Genomic DNA, 25,049 nt, shown 5'->3' on the forward strand with positions numbered 1-25,049 from the left:
TTTGTGGTTTCTCAGAATATATGCTTTGTTAAATTTTTCCTTAAAAATATTAGTTCTAGTAGATTTTTAGTGTATTTGTTAGTGGTTTATATATGCCATCTGCAAATAGAGAAAACTTCCTTTTCAGTTTGGGGGCTTTTTATTTTTTCTTGCCCAAGTAGTTAGAACTTCCTGTACACAATTGAATATAACAGTGACAAGACATACTTGTTTTGTCCTGACTTATTAGGACTAATTAATGAGGATGGCACAGGATACAAGATACCCTATTATGCTGTTAAACTTGGAATGAACAGCCTTAAAATGTAATTCTGAAAAGTTACATCCAAAGGAACATCAAGGGTGTCAGGATGGCCGAGTGACATAAGGTGCCAGACTCAAGCTCAGCTTCCCAAAGTAACATCTGAAAAAATAGTGAAGGAATAGTTCCTTATTGCTTAACGAAAAGCTTTTATGGCTATTTTTGCTTGTGATTCTTATGAAATATCATTAGAGTTACCTGCTCTAGTTTCAGGGGAAAAAATGATTGTATTTTTATTGAAGTCATGTAGTGGTAGAAGGGTTTCCATGGGAGATCACTAGAAGTCTACCTATGTCAAATTCTCATAGTATGGAATTCTTGACTAGTACCATATAAGAAATGGGAAAGTCATAAAATGTCATTCATTAGAATTTCAATTGTTTTTGAAATATTTCAACTGTGATTTCTCCTATTTAAAAATAATTTCTTCTGTAATTCAGTTCTGTGGCTTAATTATTGCATTTTTCAAAGAAAAGTAAATTGAATTTGGTGGGCTGCTTTAAAAAATCCAAAGAAAAAAAATTGACTTTTATCAGTGAACCTATCTGGTCTTGGGCTTTTCTTGGATGGGAGGTCTCTCATTGCTGTTTCTATTTCGATGCTTGATATGGGTCTGTTCAGTTGGTTTAAATCATCTTGGTTTAGTTTGGGCATGTCAATCTTTGCTAGAAATTCCTGTCTTTTGTAGGGCTGGTTTGGTGGAGATATATTGTTTCAACTTTTCTTTGCTGTGGAAGGCTTTTATTTGTCCTTCTGTTATGAAGGAGAGTTTGGCTGGGTACAGTATTCTTGGTTGATAGTGTTTGTCATTAGGGCATGGCATACACCAGTCCAGACTCTTCTTGTTTTAATTTTCACTTGAAGTTTATTTCATTGGTTATCAGTATGGCTACTCCTGTCTTCTTGCACGATACATTTCATTGGAAGATTGCTTTCTATCTCTTTACTCAGAATTTCTGGGAAATGGAGCCCTTTGTGTCAAACATTACTATCAAGAAATATGCCTGTCCTGTCTCCATACTGCCATCTTTCCTGATCTTATCATCTCTGATAAGATTTGACACTTTTTTAAAGTGTGGCCACAGCTTCTCTTAGGTTCAGGGGTTCCTGGGTATACCAGATGTTCTAGTTTTCTGAAAACCCACACAGTTGTCTCTTATTCTTTGGGGGTATGTAAGTTAAAAATGGTGTTTCTAAGGTTTGGCATGAGACTGTTGGTTGTATGAATATTGAAAATGTTGAAAGATAAGAAAATCATTCCTTGCTAATCTGAACTATTTCAGGAAATGATTTGTAGTTTTGTTGTGCATGGTCATTCACGTATTGCAACAAGATGGTTGAGTCTAATTGCAAATTATGCAAGACTGCATTGTCATTTAATAATAGCCCTTTGTGCTAATATTTCCCAAGAGTATTGTTTTGTTCCCTGGATACTGGGGTCTTGCATTCAGGTATAAATTATAATTGGTATTTTCCTCCACATGAATACCAGAGAATGTATACTTGCAATCCAACACTGTAAAGCACTACCAGTCCCCTGTTGCAGTAGGTGAAAGGGTAATTGGGTTGGGTGTCTTGAACCATTTTACTTTTAGCCTTCAAATGGATTTTTGTCCACTTGCATACAATATTTTTTGTGATAATATTGGTGTACTGAAGATGTTAAACTAGCAAACAGGTGATGGAATTTCATTTGGAATCTGCTAATAGTGGGGGAAAAGAAACTGTGAACCTTTCAATTTGAATAAAATGAGGGACATTACTGAGACCCAGAAGAACAACCCCCCCCTCCCCGCCCCCCACACACACCCATTCTATTCTGAACTAACTCTCAGAGAAATGCACTTCACTAAACCTAACTCAGTGGAAAGGAAATAGAATTTAGGCATTAGCTTTATCCCAGTTGGTTACAGACATTGAGAACAAAATCCACAGCTTAATAACAGACCCAGAACTACCATTTCAGAATTGGTACATGGGGTCCTTAAAATTTTTAGTACCAGAGAGGAGAACCAAAGGGAGACAGACCTAAAGAGAAATATCAAGTCAGCCACAACAGGTCATAGAAGATGCAAAGAAATTAACAGAAAATTTTGGAATCTTAAAAAAGAGAATGTCATCAGTAACTAAGAGTCGTTAGGAATACCTGACAAAAACCAGAATATAATCTGTCTATGATATATTATAGGTAACCTCGGGTATAGAAAACAAAGAATTGTAAAAACTGTAAGAGAAATAACAAATCACTTACACAGGAAATCCTACCATTAAAACTGGAGAATTCTTGACAGAAAATATTTTTAAAAAGTGGGGGGAGGGTCTTGGAGTGATGTATTTCAAACACTCAATATCCAACTTCCAACTCAGAATACAATAGCCAGCTAAGCTTTCATTCAAAACTGGAGACAAATACATATCATGATAAACAAAAGCAAATGCAGTTTATTACCACTAAAGCAATATGACCAAAGGTACACAAAGATATACTGAACACAGAAAATAATCATGATCACAAAATAGTGGAGAAAGCATATTCTGCCAGATGAATAGATAGAGAACAGAAAGTAAAACAAAACCAAAATATGGTAGGGGACAAGAAACAATAGGAATTGTTATATATATGTCAATTTTAACACTTAAGGTCAGAGGACTCAATTCCTCAATTAACAGACATAGAATAGTGAGTTGCACCACAGGGCAAAACACAACTCTCTAGTGTTTACAAGAAATAATCTATTGTGGAAAACACTGGCTTAGAGTGCAAGGTTGGAAAAAAGTATGTGAAATAAATAGATTCCAGAAGCAGGAAAGCATAGTGATACTCATATCTGACAAAATAGCTTTAAATGAAAAGTAGAAGAATTAAAGAAGAGCAATTCATGTTAAGAAAGGGAAATCTCCATCCATGTGACATAACATGTCTTAAGCTTAGGGACCAAGTGCCACTGCATTCAATTTAGATAAATACTGTTGGAGGGCTGGGAAGGTGGCTCAGTGGTAGAGCGCTTGCCTTGCATGCATGAGGCCCTGGGTTTGATTCCTCAGCACCACATAAGCAAAAAGAAAAAATGCCAGAAGTGGCGCTGTGGCTCAAGAGGTAGAGCCCTAGCCTTCAGCTGAAGAGCTGAGGGACAGTGCCCAGGCCCAGAGTTCAGGCCTTATGACTGGACCAAAAAAAAAGAAAAAAAAAACAAACACTGTTGGACTTAAAAAAGCACAGAGCACAGTATGATGATAGTTGGAGGTTTCAATACCACATTCTCACCAATGGATAGGTCATCTGTGAACAAACTCAACAAAAATACTTACATACAATGATACCATAGGACAATGGGCCTTCACAGATGTTTACAGAATATTTCCTGTAGCAACTGCACAATACACATGCTTATCAACTGTGCCAAGTATCATTCTCCCAAACAGACCATAGTAGTAGTCTAGGTCAGAAAGCAAGACCAGCAAATATAAGAAAATGGAAGCACTTGCTGCAGTTTGTCAGACCATAAAGAAATTCAAGCCAAAATTCAAGCAAAAGAAATCACAGAAAATAATAATAATTATGGGCACTGACCAAGGATGAAAGAAAAAAATCCCTACTATCTAATTAAAATGAAAAAATAACCTAGTAGAATATTTGGGACACAGAGAAGGTATTTCTAGTAGAAAAGTTTATAGCTAGGTAGGCTTACATCATTAAAATGGAAAGATTTTAATGATTATCTCTTAATTGCTTAGAAAACAAGAACATGCCAATCCCAATCCCAAAACAAGTATACAAAAAGAAATCATAAAAATTATAGGAGTAACCAATGAAGTAGAAACAAATACACACTCACACACACACTCACATACATACATATACACACAAAATCTACATTGTAAGAATCAACAGAACTGAAGGTCAGTTCCTCACAAAAAAAAAAATTGAGAAAACTAATAAATCATTAAACAATCTGACCAAAAGAAGAGGAGAAGTCACCAAAATATATGAGGGATGAAGATGGAGACAAGAATTCAAGTGAGTTTGAGGCTGTAACTCCAGAATACTTTACAAACCTTCAGTCAAACAAACTGGAAATTCTAGTAGAAATGCATGCATTCATAGATAGCATCAAACTGCCAAAGTTGAGCCAAGAAGATAAAAATTGTTTAAACAGGTCTATAACAAGTAATAAAATTAAAATAACAATAGAATCTTCCAAGAAAGAAAAGCCAGAATCTGATGAATTCACTGCTGATATCTAGACTCAACCATTAAATAAGAACATGAATACTCCTCAAACTTTTTCATGAAATAGAAATTGAGGATTCTTACCAAATTTATTCTATGATCGCAGCATTGCACTCACTCAAACACCATACAGAGACTCAACAGCAATAACAATTACCTAGGAATATAGACCAATTATTTTGATGAACATAGATACAAATCTCCTCAACAAAACACTTCCTCACTAAGCACTAATATTGCCAGAAATGACACACAAGCCCAGGCAGGACTTTCTATTATCTCCAGTTAACCAGCAAATAGCTGCAATGGAGGGGTGGCTCGAGTAGTAGAGTTCCAGCATTTAATGTGAAGGCTCTGAGGAAACCAGGCAGAAGGATTATACTGTAACATAATAAAGGCTATATATGAAAACCTACAGTCAACATTATTCTCAATAGGAAAAATGGAAACTCTTTTTCTAAAATTGGGAACAAGATTCTCACTCTCGGGCTGGGAAGGTGACTCAGGGGTAGAGCACTTGCCTTGCATGCATGAGGCCCTGGGTTGAATTCCTCAGCACCACATAAGCAAAAAAGAAAAAGGCCGGAAGTGGTGCTGTGGCTCAAGTGGTAGAGCGCTAGCCTTGAGCTGAAGAGCTGAGGGATAGTGCACAGGCCCAGAGTTCAGTCCCCACGACAGGCCCCCCGCAAAAAAAAGATTCTCACTCTCTGTATTCTTCTTCAATTAGTACTAGAATTTCTAGCCAAAGCAAAAAGGCAAGAGAAAAAGAGAGAAGTGATCCAAATAGAAAGGATAAGAGTAAAAATATCATTCCTCACAGGTGATAGGATGTTATACATAGGACTATAAAGATTCAACCTCCAGACTCTCAGAACTGATAAAGAGAAACACATGTGTAACGCACCAGGATATAAAATCATTCTCCCAATAACAAGTTGCTTTTCTGTGTACCCATAGTGTGCAAATGCAGAGTAAAATTAGGAGAAAAATGTCATTTGCAGTTGCTTAATAAAACCTAGCAATAAACCTAGTCAAAGAGGTAAAGACTTCTACAATGAAAGCTATAAAACCTAGAGAGAGAAATTGAAGACACCAGAAGATAGAAAGAATTCCCTCATTTCTGGTTTGGCAGGTTATAATTGAGACAATGAGAACAAGGCTAAAAGTAATGCAGATTCAATGCAATACCCACCCAACTCCCAATGTCATTCTTCTAAGAAATAGAGAAACAACCTTCAATTTTAGAAGCTAAGGTGCATTACAGTAATGTAAGCTGGGCCCACCTGGCCTGTTTGGTTCTAGATGAAGGTCTGACACCCACCTTGACTTCGCATATCACTGGGGTCACAACAGTATCTGTTATCATTTTGTAATTATATACAAAATTATATATATATATATATATATATATATATATAATTTTCCACAAACAACCTCTGAAACTCCTGGTTGAAAAATTTAGGCAGCTGAAGAGGTAACTCAGTGCTTGAGGTGTTTGCTTTTTTGTATGAGCCACATCACCACATCTTCAGCTGATTAGAGACGAGAGTCTCATGGATTTGTTCTGCTTGGTTCAGATAGGCTCTTGAGCTAGGATTGCAGTCTGAGCCACCAGCATGGGACTGAAGAGTGGTTTGACTCTGGATTTGACTTTTTCTTAGCCCTGCTGGAATTCCTGGAACTGTGAAGAAATATAAGTTCCCTCCTAGGTAAAAGGTGCTAGTAGCCAAAGCAATAGTTACTGGACTGAAACTATAGTTGTGAGCATATTTAAGAATCTATTCCCCTTACTGGACTTCAGCATGCTATTACTCAATCCCTATGAGAGTTAGATACATTTGCCAAAAATGCAGGCACTACTTCAAAACATTATACCCACGTGACGGTAGTCACACAGAAGGGCTGCATTTCTTCACTGAAAAAAAAACATAATTACTTGATGCTGCTGGAAGGCATCTAAGAATTCTTTGTAATTACTGTTTTGTTTTTTTTTTTACTAGTATCAGTATTTTGAAATCAAGACCTCAAATTTGCTATGCTTGATAAGCTAGTCATCTGCTTCAGATATGCTTTTTACCCTCCTGTATGCTGAAATTTTTTCTGTGGATGTGTGTCTCTCCTGGGGCTCAAACTTGGATCCTAGGTGTTGTCCCTTAGCTCTATTTGCTCAAGGCTAGAGCTTTACCACTTGAACCATAGTATTGAACATTGCTATGAATGAGGAGCTGTTGTAAGTATGGAGCATATATTATTTACCTAAATATGAAATAAGTACTTCTATCATTTCAGTTTTACAGATGAGAAAACTGAGTTGCACAAAAGGTTGAGTGATTTTTCTAATGCACAAAAAAGTGTTAAAGACAAGGTTTGTTTGTGGGTTTTGTTTTGTCGGTCGTGGGGCTTGAACTCTGGGCTTTGGTACTGTTCCTTGGCTCTTCAGCTCAAGGCTAGCACTCTACCACTTGAGCTACAGTGCTACTTCTGGTTTTCTGGTGATTTATTGGAGGTAAGAGTCTCATGGACCTTCCTGCCCGGGCTGGCTTTGAACCGTGATCCTCAGATCTCAGCCTCCTGAGTAGCTAGGATTACAGGTGTGAGCCACAGGCATCTGATGAGGTACTTTATTTTTAATGGAGCAGAAATTGGAAAGTTTTGGTAGATGTAGCTATTTCTTTTACACTACATGTCATTACAATATACTACATTGATTGTAACCTTATTTATTAAAGAACTAGAAGAGTAATCTGCTAGCTGTAAAAAGTAGACACTGAATATGAAATAATCTGTGACAATGGTACAATATTTGGATTCATTTTATTACAAAGAAACAAGCATATAAATGATTTGTCCAATTTATCATAATAGGCCACAAGTCAGTAGGAACTGAATTTTATGTAGTTTATATTCTACATAATGTTCAGTGGATACATATTTATAAATTAATCAATTTTGTTACTTAGCATTGTACTTCTCCTTAGTAAAGCTGTAGTTAGGAAAGAATAAAAGTCCATTACTTCTCTCCTGTGCCCAAGGAGATATCCATAGGTAAAGACAACTGTTTCATTATAACATGAAAATAACAGCTCTGGGGACATACAAAAGGCTTTCCAAATAAGTCAATATCTAATTTTGGGAATAAAGGGAAGCAGATATATAGGGTGTTGACCTATGCTATAACATAATCTCATGCTGTGGCATGTTTCTCATTGTTAGATTTTAAAATTAGAAACAAACAAGGCTTCATATTTGAAAGTGGAAAATTATCCAGAAGTCTTCTACTGAAGACAACCTGTTTCTTCCCCAAAACTTACCAGACACAAATGAATACCTTAATGACATTATATTCTTTAAATAACATCAGAAAAATGAGATAAAAAAATTAAAAACCAAAAGCAAGAACATGGTTTTTAACCATGTTCTGTTCTTGCTTTTTGTTTTTAAAGAGGACTACCTTCACTTTAAAGATAGATGGTATAGGGTTGGGAAGGTGGCTCAATGGTAGAGTGCTTGTTTTGCATTCATGAGGCCCTGGATTCAATTCCTCAGCACCACATAAACAGAAGAAGCCAGAAGTGGCCCTGTGGCCCGAGTGGTAGAGTGCTAGCCTTGAGCTGAAGAGCTGAGGGACAGCACCCAGGCCCAGAGTGCAGGCCCCATGACTGACAAAAAAAAAAAAAGATAGATGGTATATAAAGTTGGAAATTATACTGCTATAATTCATCATGTTTATATGTAAATTCTCTGGCAGATATAAATCCATCTTTGTCTTCATCTTCTTTATCAAAGATATCCTCCACCAAAACATCGTGATGACTTTCATTCACTACTGCACCATGCTTTTCAAACTCCTTCTTTAAGTAAACTTTAACCTACAATACAATGGATCTCATTAATAACTGTGATTCATAAGTTACCCACACTGACAGTAATAGTTCATCATTCATTTTACTATGTACAATAACTACCAACTCCTTTATGACCCTTTTTAATGAAAGTGAAATAATTACAAAGATCTTTATTCCACTAAAAACTGTTGCAATACTGCTATAGTGGAGACATAAAATATTGTTGAGAGACAAAACTTAAATCAAGACTACAATCCTTACATCAAATATAATAAATCCACTTCATTCATGGTTTTGACCAAGAGTAGAAATCAACCTTTCATTTGAGACCACTGAAAATTTCTCTACTTGGAATCCCCAAAACAGGAGTGAGTACCTTTAATAGTAGTTTGGTACTCTACCACTAAAGCCATAGCTACATTTCCAGTTTCTGCTAATTAACTGGAGATAAACATCTTAAGGACTTTTCTTCAGGCCGACTTCAAACTGTGATCCTCAGATCTAAGTCTGCTGGTTATCTAGGATGACAGGTTTGGCCCCTGGTGCCTAACCCTACCTGTGGCTTTTAAATCACAATATAGGTTTCTTGAAACAATTATTTCTTACAAAAAAGACAACTTTCAAAGTATATGGGTTTTTTTGCAAAGAAATTTGTACAAAAATGAGTTTCTGAGCTGGGAAGGTGGTTCAGTGGAAGAGTACTTGCCTTGCATGCATGAAGCCCTGGGTTCGATTCCTCAGCATCACATAAGCAGAAAAAGCCAGAAGTAGTGCTGTGGCTCAAGTGGTAGAGCACTAGCCTAGAAGGAGCTGAGGGACAGTGACTAGGCCCAGAGTTCAGACCCCACAGCCAACCAAAAAAAAAAATTAGTGTTCTTACATAAAAATAAATTTTCTTTGAAAATATTTCTAAAAAAGTAAGCTATAAGCTACTCAAAAAGAAGTATGAGAAAAAGAAAAACAGAAGCATAGGCAGAAGAGCATGTCACCTCCTGTTTAGAGAGTTTCCAGTCATCATTGAGATCCATTTCTTGGAATGACTCATGGGATCGTGGTCCATTTCGAATTTCCAGGAGATCAATGTTGAATATCAGTGTACTCTCTGGGGGGATTTTGCCTATATTAAAGGAGAAGGAGAAATTATTATTTAAAAGATCCACAAGTTTTAAAACAGAAAAGTTATGCTACTAAACAAATATTTCTAAACTGAATTAAATGAAGACTGTCATATTGTAGAAATTAACTTATACTAAATTATATTTTACTCAGAAAAGTAGAATAAAGTAAAAGAAGGAATAATCCAAACTAGCAAAGCAAAAGAATTTTGCTTTACCTTAGCAATAACATACACATATTCATGTGCACATGTGTATGTAGGTACATAAGAGTCTAGATGCTAAATTTCAAATACAATTGGGATATTACATATTGTACATTAAGGATAATATAAAGGACCTTGAGCAAATAAGAATTAATTACAAGTGATGTACTAACTTGGAATAGAAAGTCCTGGATGGGCTGGGAAGGTGGCTCAGTGGTAGAGCGCTTGCCTTGCATGCCTGAGGCCCTGGGTTCGATTCCTCAGCACCACATAAGCAAAAAGAAAAAAAGCCGGAAGTGGTGCTGTGGCTCATGTGGTAGAGCACTAGCCTTGAGCTGAAGAGCTGAGGGACAGTGCTCAGGCCCAGAGTTCAGCCCCCACGACCGGACCCAAAAAAAAAAAAAAAAGTCCTGGACTGAGATGTACAAAACACTATGTTGAAAATGAACTTTACACCTTTGGCAGGGGTAGGGCAGTAGTTGTGGAGGTGGGAGGGAAGGGATGGTAGGAGGTAAAAAAGGAGGAGGCAACAATGCTCAATTGGAAATGTACTCATTATCTTGCTCATGTAACTGTAACCCCTCTGTACAGCATTTTTACAATGAAAAACGTAATAAAAAGAAAAAGAAAAAAGTACACAATAAGAATACACAATAAGAAAAAATAAGTACACAATATGATGCTGCAGCTCTACCACTGGGAGGCAGCATATAATTGAATGAGCTTTTGGTATCATATTGTCAAAATAGAAGTTCACACCTGACAATATCTAAGTCTCAGTTTCCTCATCTTTAAATGTACATCTAATATCTTCTATATTAGGATTGGCAATGAAGAAGAAAACCTATTGAAAAATAAGATACTTAGCATTATGTTTGATAAATAGTAATTTCTCAATGCATATTACTGAGATAAAAATTTCCTATAGGTTTAAAAAATAATGCAAGGAAGTTCAAAAATGTATTTTAAAATATCTCCTCTGGTATACGACATTATGCATATGTGGAAGACAATTCATGAGAGGGATCAAATAATTTTATAGATGCACAAAATATTTAATAAGAATAACAATGAAGTTGACATGGTATGTCTTGTTTACGTTTATTTATATGTTTATTAATTTTTGTTTGTCATTTTAGCATTTCAAGGCTTATTCACTGTTTTTTTAAAATTTATTCTTATTTTTTTTTGAGTTCACAAACATTTGTTATCTGAGGAAGTTTCATTGAGATATTTTCATACATACACACAAGTGTAGTTTGAACAATTCACCCCTCTACCATTTCCCATTTCTCCTCTTTTTCAAACAACATTTGGTGATCTTCATTATGCTGTATTCATCTATACTTAAGTACATATATACCTTATCCATAGATATATTCATATGCATATACATTGTCATTCCTTTTCACCTCTCAGTATCTGGGAGAGAAAAATTTATAAAGAACTTCTGAAATGGGAGATAACAAACCTTTAAAAGTTAAAGGAGCTTTGTTGAAGTCTCAGAGTAGTAAAATCAACAAGTATAAACAAAAATGAACATAAAAAATTAAACCCTTAGGAAATTATGGGCAATTTAAAAAAATGTTGTTTGTTTATAACTCTATTTAATATAAATGTCTGGGAAGACTTGTTAAGTATTTCCTAGAGACCCTCCCATTTCCTATATCTCCATGAAAGATCATCGGTACGTTTCAAAGAGAACAGCATTCATTCACATTGTGAGCCCAAGCTTACCAGTCCAGATGGAGACAGAGAGGGGACAGTCACTAGATCGACGGGAAAGCTGGTATCTTTCCAAGGAGGCATGCAAGCGTGTACTAGAAGACTATGAAATTAGTGTTAAGTACATGTTAGGAAAATTAGTTTCATGGCATTTGGTTCCTATATGTTATAAAGTTGAGTTAAATACAGAATAGAGAAAGAGTAACAGACTAATACTACATGTCTAACTATTAATGGTGAGGTAATAGAGATATAAGAAAGTGGGAGAATTCTTTTAAGCCTTATAGAAACATTTCCTAGATACTAGATATGCTTCTCTAAAGAAGATTATAATTGGGGCTGGAAAGTTGGCTCAGTGGTAGAGCGCTTACCTTGCATGCATGAGGCCCTGGATTCCATTCCTTAGCACCACACAAGCAGAAAAAAGCCTGAAGTGGCGCTGTGGCTTAAGTGGTAGGGTGATAGCCTTGAGCTGAAGAGCTGAGGGACAGCGCCCAGGCTGAGTTCAGCCCCCACAACAGACAAAATAAATAAATAAATAAATAATTGAAAATTGAATTTGGAGAGTAAATCCTAATCTATACATAGGACTTACAAAGACAGCTCTAGTTTAAAATCTGTCATGCTTCACACACAGTACCTAGCTTTCTTGTTAGGAAACAGGCTAGGATTTCTGACCCTTACTTTGTCGATGATTACATTTAGGCCTACACAATGTGAAGTATATATGCAGAACACCTGAGAATGGTTCCCTGCCTGACACCCATGTCCACTTAACTTTTTTTCCTCATTACATAAGCAATACATGCTTGTTGTAGAAAATTTGGAAGATAAAACCAGAAATAAATAGATTTTTAACATTTTTACTTATTTCTTTGCGATTCACTTCTATACATACATACATTTATCTATAACTTGCTATCATAGTATATACATGATTGCTATATTTCCCACCTTTTATTTTATTTATATTTTTGTGCCATATTGGGGCTTGAACTCAAGGCCTAGGTACTGTCCTTGAGCTTGCTTGCTTGCTCAAGGCTAATAATCTGCCATTTGAGCCACAGTTCTAGTTCTGGCTTTTTGTGGTTAATTGGAGATCAAAGTCTCATAGATTTTTCCTGCCTAGGCTGACTTTGAACTGTGATCCTCAGATCTCAGCCTCTTAAATAGCTAGTATTATAGGTGAAAGCCAACAGCTCCTGACTTATTTTCAACTCTTATAATCACCCATTTGCTACACAATTTTACCAATCGTCTTTTTTTTCTTTTGGGTCCGGTCGTGGGGCCTGAACTCTGGGCCTGGGCGCTGTCCCTCAGCTCTTCAGCTCAAGGCTAGCACTTTACTACTTGAGCCACAGCGCCACTTCCAGCTTTTTTCTTTTTGCTTATGGGGTACTGAGGAATTGAACCCAGGGCCTCAAGCATGCAAGGCAAGCGCTTTACCACTGAGCCACCTTCCCAGCCCATAATTTTACAAATCTTTAGAGGTACTATTTTTAATAACTGGAATATATTCCACTAAACTCAGTCATTCTCTTATAGAGTGTTCCAGTTTCTTGCTTTTAGAAACAACATAGCAATAGTAATCTTTCTCATTATTTCTTAGATTAGATTCCAGTAAGAATATCACAGGATTAATACTTATATACATCTCAAGATCTTTTGTTACAGATCACCAAATAACACTCTGGCAAGTTTCAACAGTTACCATGTGAACCTCAGGTGTGTGAAGAAGTTCTAGAGATGCCTAAGGATGATTATTACACCACAGCGTGCCACTTGCTCAAATGTAAATTATTGTATTACAAATTGTATTGTATTACAAATGTATTGTATTACAGTTTTTAAAATGTAAGCACCACATTGAACGTTATGAATAGTATTCACAGTTCTAGACCTTATTTTATTGTTGGTTCAGTTGCTCATTTGGATATGAAAGCCTTAAGTGAAAATAATTATAATCCCTATAGGAATACAAGTCTTTGTTTATTTCTAGTTGGAAAAAGTACATAATAGTTACTTTACTTCTGTCTCCTAATCCAGAGAAGAAGCCAATGCTACAATCAAAATATAGTAGTGCTATTACCTTTTCCTTCTTTTCCATAGCCCAGGGCTGGAGGAATGATGAGCTTTCTCTTCTCTCCTACACACATTCCCTTTAAGCCTTGGTCCCAGCCTTTGAGTGCCTCCAGGATGCCCAGGGTAAACCAAATGGGCTGGCCATTGTTATGTTTGTGGCTATGATAGAAAGAAAAACCATTAGAAATGTATTGTGTTTGTTTTGGTGTGTGTGTGTGTGTGTGTGTGTGTGTGTCTGTGTGTCTGTGTATGTGCATGTGCACACACACGCATGTGCTAGTGTTTTAAGCCAATACCTTATGCATGCAAGGCTAGTCTTCTACTCATCAGCACCTTTAAATATTTACTTATTTTTTTTTAATTGTGGAGGCATACTTTTTCCATTCATAAGTGGTGAAGTTTATTAGCCTGAAAATAATTAAACAGTGGTTCTTTCACATACACACCAAGTCAACTTCATAGCAATGCAACTCACTGCACATTTTTCTCAATGTAAATTTCATATATTTGGCTCAGTATGAAAAGGACAGTGGAAATAATATAAATTAAAAACTGAACATATGTTGTATGTCAGCTATTATAATAAATTGGCCTCTTTAACACTAATGGTGATACTATAACTAGTAGTTATCCTGGAGGGACTGATTTCACAACCTAGTCCTATATAAATAGTCATTATACTATATATTGCTAGGAGATAGTGATAAGAAAAATGTCTCTAAATATTCTATATATGGAGGTACTGGGGTTCGATCTCAGGAATTTGAGCTTGCCAGACTGGCATTCTACCACTTGAGTCATGCCTCCAGACCTTTAACTATTTTTGACCCACAATAGGTTGAATCTAGGGATGTAGAACCTGCATCCAGAGAGTAACTGTACCATTATTACTACTTGAGATGACAAAATGGTCGTTAAATGTGCTAATACTTGACTTCAAATCTTTAATTAAGACCTTCAACTTTGAAGGCCATAATCACAAAGTTATGCTATCCTAAGAAGGCCGCAATGTTATAGATCAGGAAGAAAATAATGGGAAATAGCTGAATATGAGAATAAAGATCAAAAGCTAAGGAGAATTTACTGGCAACACATGAGGGTCTGTATGCACATGGGTAACACTACATAGCATCTTATATCCTGTCTACAAACCTTTCTGATATACAGCCTGTAGATGGCTGTGTTGGCAGGAAAGGCTGCTTTTTACCCCTCAGTCTCCACTTACATTCAGTCCCAATTCTCCTCCCAGGTAGAGAGGATTGGAGGACACCCTCAAAAGCTCTAGGGAGAAAGGAATCAGTCAATATGTCCTGACACATGAACTGATGAGGCACCGGTCTAAGATAACCTGCCAAACTGCTAGGGGTATGGTCAGGGCAACAGCAGGGAGAGTAAGGGATGGTTGAGGGCTGAGTAGCCTCAGATAGCTTCCTTTAATTACAGGATATCTCATGAAATAGAATAAAAAGTCATTCTACTAGGTTTATGGCTACCATGGCTACTGAATCTAGGTAAATGTCATTTTTCATTTCCCACTATGATCAAAGGAATAAACTGCAAATCTTAAAAAATTGGTGAGACTAGAAAATAATATGAAGAAACAATCTATATCCTAGCAGTAATTGCTTTAATACATTTTTAATTATGGCTAAGATATGAACCATGCAGACTATGGCTTCAGAAACAGACACAAAGCAAGAAAACCAGGATTGAAAGATGAATATGTCTTACAAGCCAGGCACCAGTGGCTCACACCTGTAATCCTAGCTACTCAGGAGGCTGAGATCTGAGGATTGCAGTTCAAAGCCAGCCCTGGCAGGAAACTCCATGAGACCCTTATCTCCAATAAACCACTCAGAAAACCGGAAGTGGCTCAAGTGGTAGAGCGCTAGCCTTGAGCTGAAGAGCTGAGGGACAGCATTCAGGCCCAGTGTTCTAGCCCCGTGACCAGCACACACACACACACACACACACACACACACACACACACACACACACACACACACACACGATACTAGGAAATTAACTCATTACCTAAATTATTTTTTAAAAGATATTTTATCAAAAAAATGGAATCTAGAGTGAATAACATAGCTTTACTATTTTAGTTCATGTTGCTCTTTCTGCCTTAAGTGTCCTCCTTCTTCCATCTTTCCAAAACCTTCCAGCTATCTTTCAAGGTACATGTCAATTAAGGTCTCTTGAAAGTCTTTTCTCTTTCCATATTTCCTAGTGCATTCGAGGTTCCTCTATGCTTGGCTAGTGCCCTGAATACTTTGTACTATCTAAATCTGAGTCATTACTTGTTCTCTTCCCTGTAAACGGTATACTACAAGAGAGCAAGAATTTGATTCCAGTGGTCTTCCTATTTCTTGGACTTGAATTGTAGCTATTTAGTATAAGTTTGATAGCTGGATTAAATAATGGATGAAGATGAAAAAAAGCCTAAGTTTCTTAATCTTACTAGGCCCCAACATATAAAGCCTAACATGAAGAGTTAGCTGAGTGCTTTGAGAATGGAATGAATAGAAGCAATACCTAATTGGAAATCATTACACTTGTCAACCTAGACCATGTTTATAAAACAGAAATAGTAGTATAAGCACCTGCAAATCCTTCAAGTCAGACTTGTATAATCACATTCATCCCTATCTGACTTCTGAAAAGAAGCACATGACTATGAAAAACATGGCATTGTGCCTGGATCAAAACTAATCTGTCTGAATGAAAGTTTAATAGGTGAAAGACATAGTGTATATATGTATATATTATATATATATAGTTATCAGGTAAATAAATGTGTATTTTGCTCTTAAAGTGGCTGTGGAAAGCTTTAAGTAATTAATTCCTACATCCAATTAAAAATGGGATCCAGTCGTTTTCCCTAAGGAATGATATTTGACACATGAAAATTATTTTTAGGCTTTTCTAATTACTGACAATTATGCACTTAGACTCTATTTCTGCATCGTTTCAAATATTCGAGTTCCGATTTTTATAATGAAAAATTAACAGTTTCTATCAAGACCACATCTTTTCAGTAAGTTTTTCAAAGATCTAATGGCACAGAGTTGGGCTTTGACGATTTTATTTCCCTAAAGAAGAGAACCAGATTTTTTTTTTCTTAAGAGATAAAACCAAGTATACACTACCCTTCCTGACAGGAAGCCAGTATAGGTAAGGAGGGAGGGGTCTATTATTTTATCTGCAAGGCTTAATTACTTACGTAGAGTGAAAGAGAGAGCCATCCTGTTCTAAGTAGCCCTCGTAGTGGACCAACATCAAATCCCCTCCTTTAGTCTTGCGATGGCAGATGAACGGTTTCTGAAGGACTTCGATTTTTACTTCTGGCTCCGGGATCAGAGCCCCACTCAGAGAGTTAACAAACAGCATCAAGATCGCGTTCCACAAGATAGCTCTCATGTTGCTGAGGCTGGAAAGAAGTTCCCACAAAAACAGGGAAAAGGCTCCCGACTTCACAGAGTTAAAAATGTAGATGAAGGCTTGGGGACTTTGGCCTCCGGCAAATTCAGGACACCTTCAAAGCCGACGTGGCACTTTCACTACCAACTCTCCGACCCTCGGGAGGACTCACTTTTAAAGAGTTAAACACCAGCCTAGACCTGATTGGCTCTTCTATCACAGCCTCACGAGAAAGCTGGCTTTCCATTGGCTGGAGGAATTGTCGATCAGATGCCGCTCAAGCCAATGCCTCTGCAGCAATGTAATTTACCAGGGTGCTTACCCTGCAGCCACCAAGCAAGGTCCTAGATCCTGTAGGATCAAACAACTCCTCTTAGCTGGGAGTTAGGGAAAGGAGTTTTCCAGCAATAACCTGGAAACTCCTTGGGTGGATTTACCTCTTTAGCACTCTTGATCAGCTGGGTTGAAAGATTCTGGGGTAGGTGACACTGTGGGAGTTTCAGGAAGGGCTAATTCACTTTAGCTTTCGGAGAGGGTCCCCCACAAAATGCCAGGATCCAAGGCTCCTGTTATTATTTATTCAGAGTATTAATTTTAAGGACTTAGAAAGTGCTTTATAGCGTGCATAGTGCATTCTCAGTGTATCAACCTCCCTGCGACCATTTAAGAAAGTATTTTTTTTTCTTCCCTATTTGAGAGAGAAGTAAATTGATGACTTGACCTCGGAGCGTTTAAGCTGTCTTCAAAGCAGATCTGATTCATTCCACAACACTGGTAACGTTATATTTACGTTATTTTATCTTGTATATGACCTTAGAGGGTAAACGATGGAAGAGAATGCGTCGAAACCCTTTAAAAAGCAATGGTAGTAATAATCATGGTTGTCAATTATATGGCTTTAGCTTCCATCTTCCATTTCTATAAGTGATGCCTAATTTCAAATGCAACAAATGTTCATTGCAGCCTGTTTAGAAGAAACTTGAAAACCAAGGTAGAATTTCCAGATAAAATACAGGACACAAATTTTAACAGCTGCGTTTCAGATTAAAAAAAAAAAAAAAAAAAAACCACCAACAATTGCAGGTAGTTTTGTTTACTAAATCTGGCACTCTCACATTAAGGAAAATGAAAGACTCACTTCAAAATATCATTTTGACATTTTCGTGCATTCTTCCTTGACATTACTTAATTTGTAGCCTTACTTGAGTAATCACAATCAGCATTTTTTTTGATCAAATACCTTCTGAACAGAGCATTTCCACACTTTATGCATAGGAATTCCCCTGTAGATCCTGTTAAAAATGCAGATTATTTTTTTTTCCTGAAGGTCTAGGCTTGGTGCTAGATTCTGATTTCTAAGGAGCTCCTGGGTGATGTCAATGCCACTGCTTCCCAAACCAAACGTGCAGTGGCGAGGTCCCAAATTTGGATAACACATGTTTACACAGTCTTACAACATTCCATGACGAATTCCCCATATCCCTGTCCAGAGGACGGGACCACTACGCCCTTGATATTTAGAAGTGGACGATAGGGACAGGAATCCGAGTGGATAACCTGATAGGTCAAGTCGACCCTCAGTCAGGCCTGGGGAATCAGTACCCCACCTTTTTGCGCCTCCCAGGTACAGTCCAACTCCCATCTTGTCTTCATAGGCCTCCGGCTTCATGCGCCCTGGTCTCAGGACCACCCCCCTCTTTCCTCGTCCATCTCCTGCTAACCTCAGACCAGCATCCTAGGACTCAATTTCCCTGCCAGCCTCTCTCCCAGCCGCAGGCCCGCCGCCACTGCATCCTTAAAATTCCGGAGTGGATTGTTAAAGAGGATGCACTGGCGCGGTGCACTGAGCATGCGCGGGCGCGCTCCGGGCCTGGTGGGTCCCGGGCTCAGGTAGCGCGCTGTGGCTCCGCCCACAACCGCTGCCTCCGTCCCCGCACTTTGGAAGCCTGTGGCACCCCGGCGGGCCCGCCCGGCGCCTTGGCTTCCTCGTGGGCAGCAGGCACGGCCCAGCCGCGCTGGCTGACAGCCGGTCGCGGCCACAGCCGCCCAGGCCATCGCGGTGACCCCGCCCCCGGGCCAAGGATGTGAGGCGGGCCGGGCGTCCCCGCACCGGGCCCGGGCGCCGGACGTGGGCGTCTGGGCCTCGCCGGGCGATGATCCTGAAGTCGGAGCTGGTCGCCTCCCGGGCCCAGGGCCAGTGAGGAGGCCGGCGGGTGTGAGCGAGCGGCCCGCCGGGCGGGGAGCAGGCCCAGGGCCCGCGGGCGCCATGGAGGGGGTGCTGTACAAGTGGACCAACTACCTGAGCGGTGAGTGGCCGCGCCGGCGGGGTGGAGCGGGGCGCGGGGCGCGGGGCGCAGGGGGCCGGGCCTTTGTTTGAGCGGCCGGGGCGGCGTCTGGACGCGACCTCTGCGGACTGGAGCTGCGGTGAGGACCCAGCCCGCAGAGGCTGGCGCCCATCGCGATACCCGCGGCCTTCTCTTGGGGCTGGGTAGAGAGCATCAAGGAAAGCTACCGAAGAGTGAGATGTGGCATGGCCTGGAAGACACGTTGCCCGGATGATGCCACCCGAGATACGGCTCTGTGGGGCCCGTGGAGGGGGGGGGGTGGCAGGCTGGCCCGGTCCTCGGCCGGGTCGGAGGGTTTCAACTGAACGCCCGCAGCCACCTGAAACTGCAGAGGTGAAAGGTCCTTTATCAGAGTTCCCTGCGTGTAACCAACACTATGGCAATCTTTGGGGGATCCAGATGTCAGAGTTCAACTGTTTGACAAGCTCCAGAGTTACTGATTTGTCTTCCCTAGCGGGGTGTGTGTGTGTGTGTGTGTGTGTGTGTGTGTGTGTGTGTGTGTGTGTGTGTGTGTGTGTGTGTGTGTGTGTGGTGTGTGTGTGTGTGTGTGGTGTGTGTGTGTGTGTGTGTGTGTGTGTGTGTGTGTGTGTGTGGTGTGTGTGTGTGTGTGTGTGTGTGGTGTGTGTGTGTGTGTGTGTGTGTTCTTAAGAGTGAGAGGACATAAAGGAGAGGAATGAACAACCAGCAATTAGATTTGATTTAAGGACATAAGATGAACAACTGTTTGACAAGCTCCAGAGTTACTGATTTGTCTTCCCTAGCGGTGTGTGTGTGTGTGTGTGTGTGTGTGTGTGTGTGTGTGTGTGTGGTGTGTGGTGTGTGTGTGTGTGTGTGGTGTGTGTGTGTGTGTGTGTGTGTGTTCTTAAGAGTGAGAGGACATAAAGGAGAGGAATGAACAACCAGCAATTAGATTTGATTTAAGGACATAAGATGAACAAGTCCGGGAGTTGACAGAGACTTTAGTAAGATCAAGCCTCCTCTTGTAAATTGAGCAAAGCGCTGGTCAGCACCTGACATTTCCCAAACAGACCCACCTTTGAGCTATTCACATCTAACCTATCCTAATTGTTGGCATCTTGGAAGGTTCTTGAAGCAGAGGTTTCAAGAAATCACCATAACAATGAACATAAGTATTAAAGAAATCATTTTCTTTTCAGGCCGAGTAGAATGGTTATAGAAAACACTCTCCTGCACCATATCCGATTTCTAGAAATACTTTCCAAATATCTTGAGAAATAACGATATTTCAGCTGTGAAGATGATTCCCAATGATCTTTTTAAAAAAATCATTTGTACATATATTCAAATAAAACAAGCTTTATGCTGGAAACTATGCTAGGCACATTTTTTGTAACTTTTTTTAAATTATGGAAAATGGGCTAAACACTTATTTATGTATTTGTCAGTCAGGGGTCTTGAACCCCAGGGCCTAGGTACTGTCCCAGAGCTCTTTTTGCTCAAGGTTTGTGCTCTACCGCTTTAAGCCACAGTGCCACTTCCATTTTCTGGTGGTTAATTGGAGGTTAAGAGTCTCACAGAATTTCCTGCCCATGCTGGTTTTGAACCTCCATCTTTAGATCTCAGCCACTTGAGTAGCTAGAATTACAGGCATGAGCAACCAATGCCTATCTGACATTTACATTTTTAATGGTAATGTATCCCTGTGCCTGTTGAAGTTTAGAGGAGAGATTGTCCCACCCTTTCTTAGGTGTAAAAATTGTCTAAGCATATTGTAGTTTAAAGTTAACCATATGGTTCTCTGGTGTGCTAAGAATGGGTGTGCCAACCAGGATTCCTTGGCAAAATTAATTTGAGGAAGTGAGCAAAATTAATTTGCTCAATTTGCAGAATGCACCTGTTGGGTATATCTAGAATATCTTCCTTTTGCCTAGAGTGATTAGCCCTGAGTTGTTTATTTTTCCTATAATCATAGAAGACAGAAAGTGAGGAGAGATTTTTTTTTTTAGAACATTTGGCCTCTTTTTCAAGAATCTTCCATGATATCAACAATTAGAGTAGGTTAGATGTGGGTAGCTCAAAGGTGAGTCTGTTTGGGAAACATCAGGTGCTAACAAGCACTTTGCTCATTTAGAAGAGGAGGCTTCATCAGGACACTATCTTTCTAGTCTCTGTAATAAACTCTCACATGTGTTCATCTTATGCCCTTAAATCAATGTAGTTGCTGGTTATTCATCTCCTCTCCTTTATTTCCTTTCACTCTTACTAACCCTCTCCCCAGTCGCCCGCCCTCAACTTTTTGTTTTTGTTTCTTTCCCTCCTTCTATATGGACAGTAAGGGCTATTAGTGTATATCTGTTTCCTGGTGAAACACATCTTTCTCCCTCTCTCCCTTTCTCCCACTTCCTCCCACTTCCCACTTCTCTTTCTTCCCTTTCTCCTCCCCTCTTTTCTCTTCTCTTTCTCCTTCCCTTCTTCCTCTCTCTCTCTCTCTCCATTGTCTTGTGTATTCATCAGTAAAGCAAAATTGCTTTAGAAGGCTGTTTTGGGATCTTTTTGATGTGATGCCCATACTGTCTGTTCTGTTGGAAAAGAACAGACAAAATGGGCATCACTGAGCCCAGTGCCAGTAGCTCACGCCTGTAATCCTAGCTACTCAGGAAGCTGAGATCTGAGGATCGGGGTTCAAAACCAGCCTGGGCAGGAAAGTCCATGAGTCTCTTATCTCCAATAAACTACCAGAACACCAGAAGTGGCACTGTGGCTCAAGTGGTAGAGTGCTAGCCTTGAGCTAAAGAGCTGAGGGACAGCACCCAGGCCCAGAGTTCAAGTCCCATGACCCACCAAAAAAAAGGGCCATCACATGAGAACACTTTTTTCCTCCCAAGTAAGAAGTTCACACTCGTGAGTGGTCTTAGAGCCTACATGCCTCTTCCTTGTGGGCACCTGATCCTAGAAGCCCATTACAACACTGGCTACTTTTCTGGATATACTTAGAATTATGGTTCAGCACTTTCTCTTTCATTAAGAGATAAATCTACTTTGGAAAAGAATGGTAATTATCTGTGAGGATTACATGCATTCTTGTTTCTTCCACTTTGCTATTTGTCCTGCCACAAATAGCATGTTTGTGTATGAAACTATGATAGCGACATTTCTACTTTTTTCTTCTGATGCTTTAAAAATAGCTTGGTATGGTTTTGCACAGTTACTTTAAAACATATATAACCCCAATCCAAAGTCTTGTTTATTCTGAAATTTTCTCCAAGTTGAATTCATAACCTATGCAACTTTTTATGGAATATATATATACATATATCTATATGTCATGTGGACAGCTTGATTTGGAATACTTTGACAAATTTGAGTGGAGGAATTAAATCAGTTTATCACTGATCCTTTGAATTCTTGGAGGATATCAATGCCTCCCTCTCTCTCTCTCTTTCCTCATTCTTCCTTTTTTGTTCTCTTTTTCTTTCTTTTTGGTTCTGGGGATCAACTCAGGGCCTTGTGCAGCTGAGACCCAAGAGCTACATCCTTAACCTTTGATGTTGTTAATTTTATTTGACTTCTGCTATTTGCTAGGCTTTGTGGTGTTGAACAAGGCAGACAGCTCCTTCCCTCCTTGAGCCTGTAGTCTGTAGGTCAGAAAGATAAAAGTGGTGCGAAGCATGTTCCAAGTGAGAGAGAAATAAAGAGATTAGATGGAGGGAAGAAGGAGGGAGAGAAGGAAGGGGAAAGAGGGAGGGAGGGGGAAAAGAAGGAAGGAGGGAAGAAGAGAAAGATAAGGTGTGTTTAGGTTGTTGAAGAGGGCTGTTTTAAGTCAGCAGAACCTGAAGAGCAAAGCAAGCTAACTAACTGGCTGGGTGCTGGAGGCTACTTTGGAGAGCTTTTCAGGAACTGGAAATGCTGGGAGACAGAGTTTGAAGAAAAGAAAGGTGACCCACTTGGCTGGAGACATCTTGTATCATTCTTTCCACATTTATTGCATTGTGCAAAATACTAGTGTTATTTTGTGAGTCTCTTTAATTAAATTTATAGGTATTAGTTACTAGTTAGAAAAATCAGTCCCTGAGAATAATACAAAATTTGTATGAATGTGTTCTATTTTCACTCACGGACTAAGCATAGTTATGTACCCATTGCTCCTTTGATAAACCTTGAAAGCAAAGGCAAAGAAAACCTGAGCCATTTCAAATACTCTGGGGTTTAGTGTTTAAATCTCTCTCAGATGGTAACACATTAAATTTGTATGAAAAGAATGGAATAAACTTACGTGTAGTGATATACACACTATACTACTGATTGGCACTGTTGCTTGTTATTTGAATCTTTTACATCTTAAAGGAGGGCTATATACTAATGCTCTAGCACACTGACCCAGGAATCAGAGAATTAAAGTTAATAATATCTCCATCATTTTGAGCCTTAATGTTTTCCTCATTTATAAACAAAAGGGCTGGGCTCTGGTGACACACACCTATAATCCTAGCTACTCAGGAGGCTGAGATCTGAGGATCCTGTAATCCCAGCTACTCAGGAAGCTGAGTTCTAAGGATTGAGGTTCAAAGCCAGCCCAAGCAGGAAAGTCTGTGAGACCTATCTCCAATTAACCACCAGAAAACCAGAAGTGGTGCTGTGGCTCAAAGTGGTGTGGCTAGAGCTCGATCCTTGAGTGAAAAAGCTCTAGGACAGCACTCAGGTCATGAGTTCAAGCCCTGTGACTGACCCCCCCCCCAAAAAAAAAAAGATTTACCAGTTTATAAGAATAGAAAAATAAAATCTAGCACTTAAAATGTATCAGCTACTATTCTAAACATTTCACCTGTATTCATTTGCTCTTTGTAGCAATTTTGAAAAGCAATTGCCTTTATTACCTTCATTTTCCAGATAAAAACACTGATACCAGAATGCCACTGTAGTCACACAATGAGTGAATGACTCTGGAATCAGTGCTCCATTGCATAATGCTTTTAAAAGTCCTTCCTGCTTGTCATATAATTCTATCTAATTCATGATGTTCCTATGTCTGAAGTATGCTTGAGCTAGAATACAGTAGCTTGGGTAGGAGATGGGGAGGAGTTCAGAAATGAAGAAAGCTTTGGGTGCCCATATTGTACATATGTTTTATGACAAAAAGATTTTTAAGCTGTGCTTTCCACTGCAGTTTAAGGTCATTTTTGTGCCCATTCAGTGGAAGGAGAGCTGCTGCTGTGAGTTCCAGGGTAGTCTTCTTGGACCTGTCCATCAGGTTAGGATAATAACACATTGTAGTACTGTACTCCAAAAATAACAAAAGCCTGCTTCATGCTGTCACTATAATTTTGCTCCCCTCCAAAGGAAGGTAACTCTTCCCTTATGTTTGTATGATGTAAAAAATACCAGGAGGATACCTAGAATATGTAGGCCCAAAGTAGGATTCATGGTCTCATAGCCACTGGTCAGCATTTTTGGGGGGTTGGGATTTTAACATCTTTATTGAGATAATAATTTAGGTACCATAAAATGAATGTATTTACAATGTACAGGTCAGTGGGCTGTAGTATAAGTAAATGCACAATCAATTTTAGAAGATTTTCATTGACCTAAGAAGAAACCATACTAGGAGTCACTCCTACACCTGCCCTTTGCAGCCACTAATCTATATGCATAGATTTGCAGAGTATAGACCTTTCATGTAAATAGGATCATAAAATATGTGTTCTTTTGTGTTTGGTTTGTTTTCCATATCTCTATCTCTATCTCCATATCTGTGTATATCTGTCTTGACCCATATCAGTAATTCGTTCATTTTTATTGTCAAATACTATTCTATTGT

At 39.1% G+C, this 25,049-nt stretch overlaps 2 protein-coding genes across 3 annotated transcripts in view; one reads left to right on the forward strand and one right to left on the reverse strand.

Moving 5' to 3' along the window:
• Window positions 1-8,187: 8,187 nt before the first annotated feature.
• On the reverse strand, window positions 8,188-17,064 carry LOC122112152 (peptidyl-prolyl cis-trans isomerase FKBP14). The gene is made up of 4 exons (XM_042685010.1): window positions 16,732-17,064; window positions 13,513-13,664; window positions 9,367-9,494; window positions 8,188-8,401 (listed from the first exon to the last, which is right to left on the reverse strand). The coding sequence occupies exons 1-4, from the start codon at window positions 16,926-16,928 to the stop codon at window positions 8,243-8,245; spliced, it is 636 nt and encodes a 211-aa protein (XP_042540944.1). The 5' UTR covers window positions 16,929-17,064; the 3' UTR covers window positions 8,188-8,242.
• A 1,982-nt stretch (window positions 17,065-19,046) lies between these two features.
• Plekha8 (pleckstrin homology domain containing A8) overlaps window positions 19,047-25,049 on the forward strand; it is a 49,758-nt gene continuing 43,755 nt past the window's right edge. Inside the window, exon 1 of one of the 2 annotated variants that reach the window (XM_042685004.1) lies at window positions 19,047-19,234. In XM_042685004.1, coding sequence (XP_042540938.1) covers window positions 19,195-19,234 — 40 coding nt within the window. In that variant the 5' untranslated portion in view covers window positions 19,047-19,194. The remainder of the gene's footprint in view (window positions 19,235-25,049) is intronic. The other variant, XM_042685005.1, reaches the window with a different exon arrangement.

The sequence above is a fragment of the Dipodomys spectabilis genome, unplaced genomic scaffold, assembly GCF_019054845.1.
Source record: "Dipodomys spectabilis isolate Male_0828 unplaced genomic scaffold, ASM1905484v1 ptg000092l, whole genome shotgun sequence".
In the NCBI taxonomy this organism is placed as follows: domain Eukaryota; kingdom Metazoa; phylum Chordata; class Mammalia; order Rodentia; family Heteromyidae; genus Dipodomys; species Dipodomys spectabilis.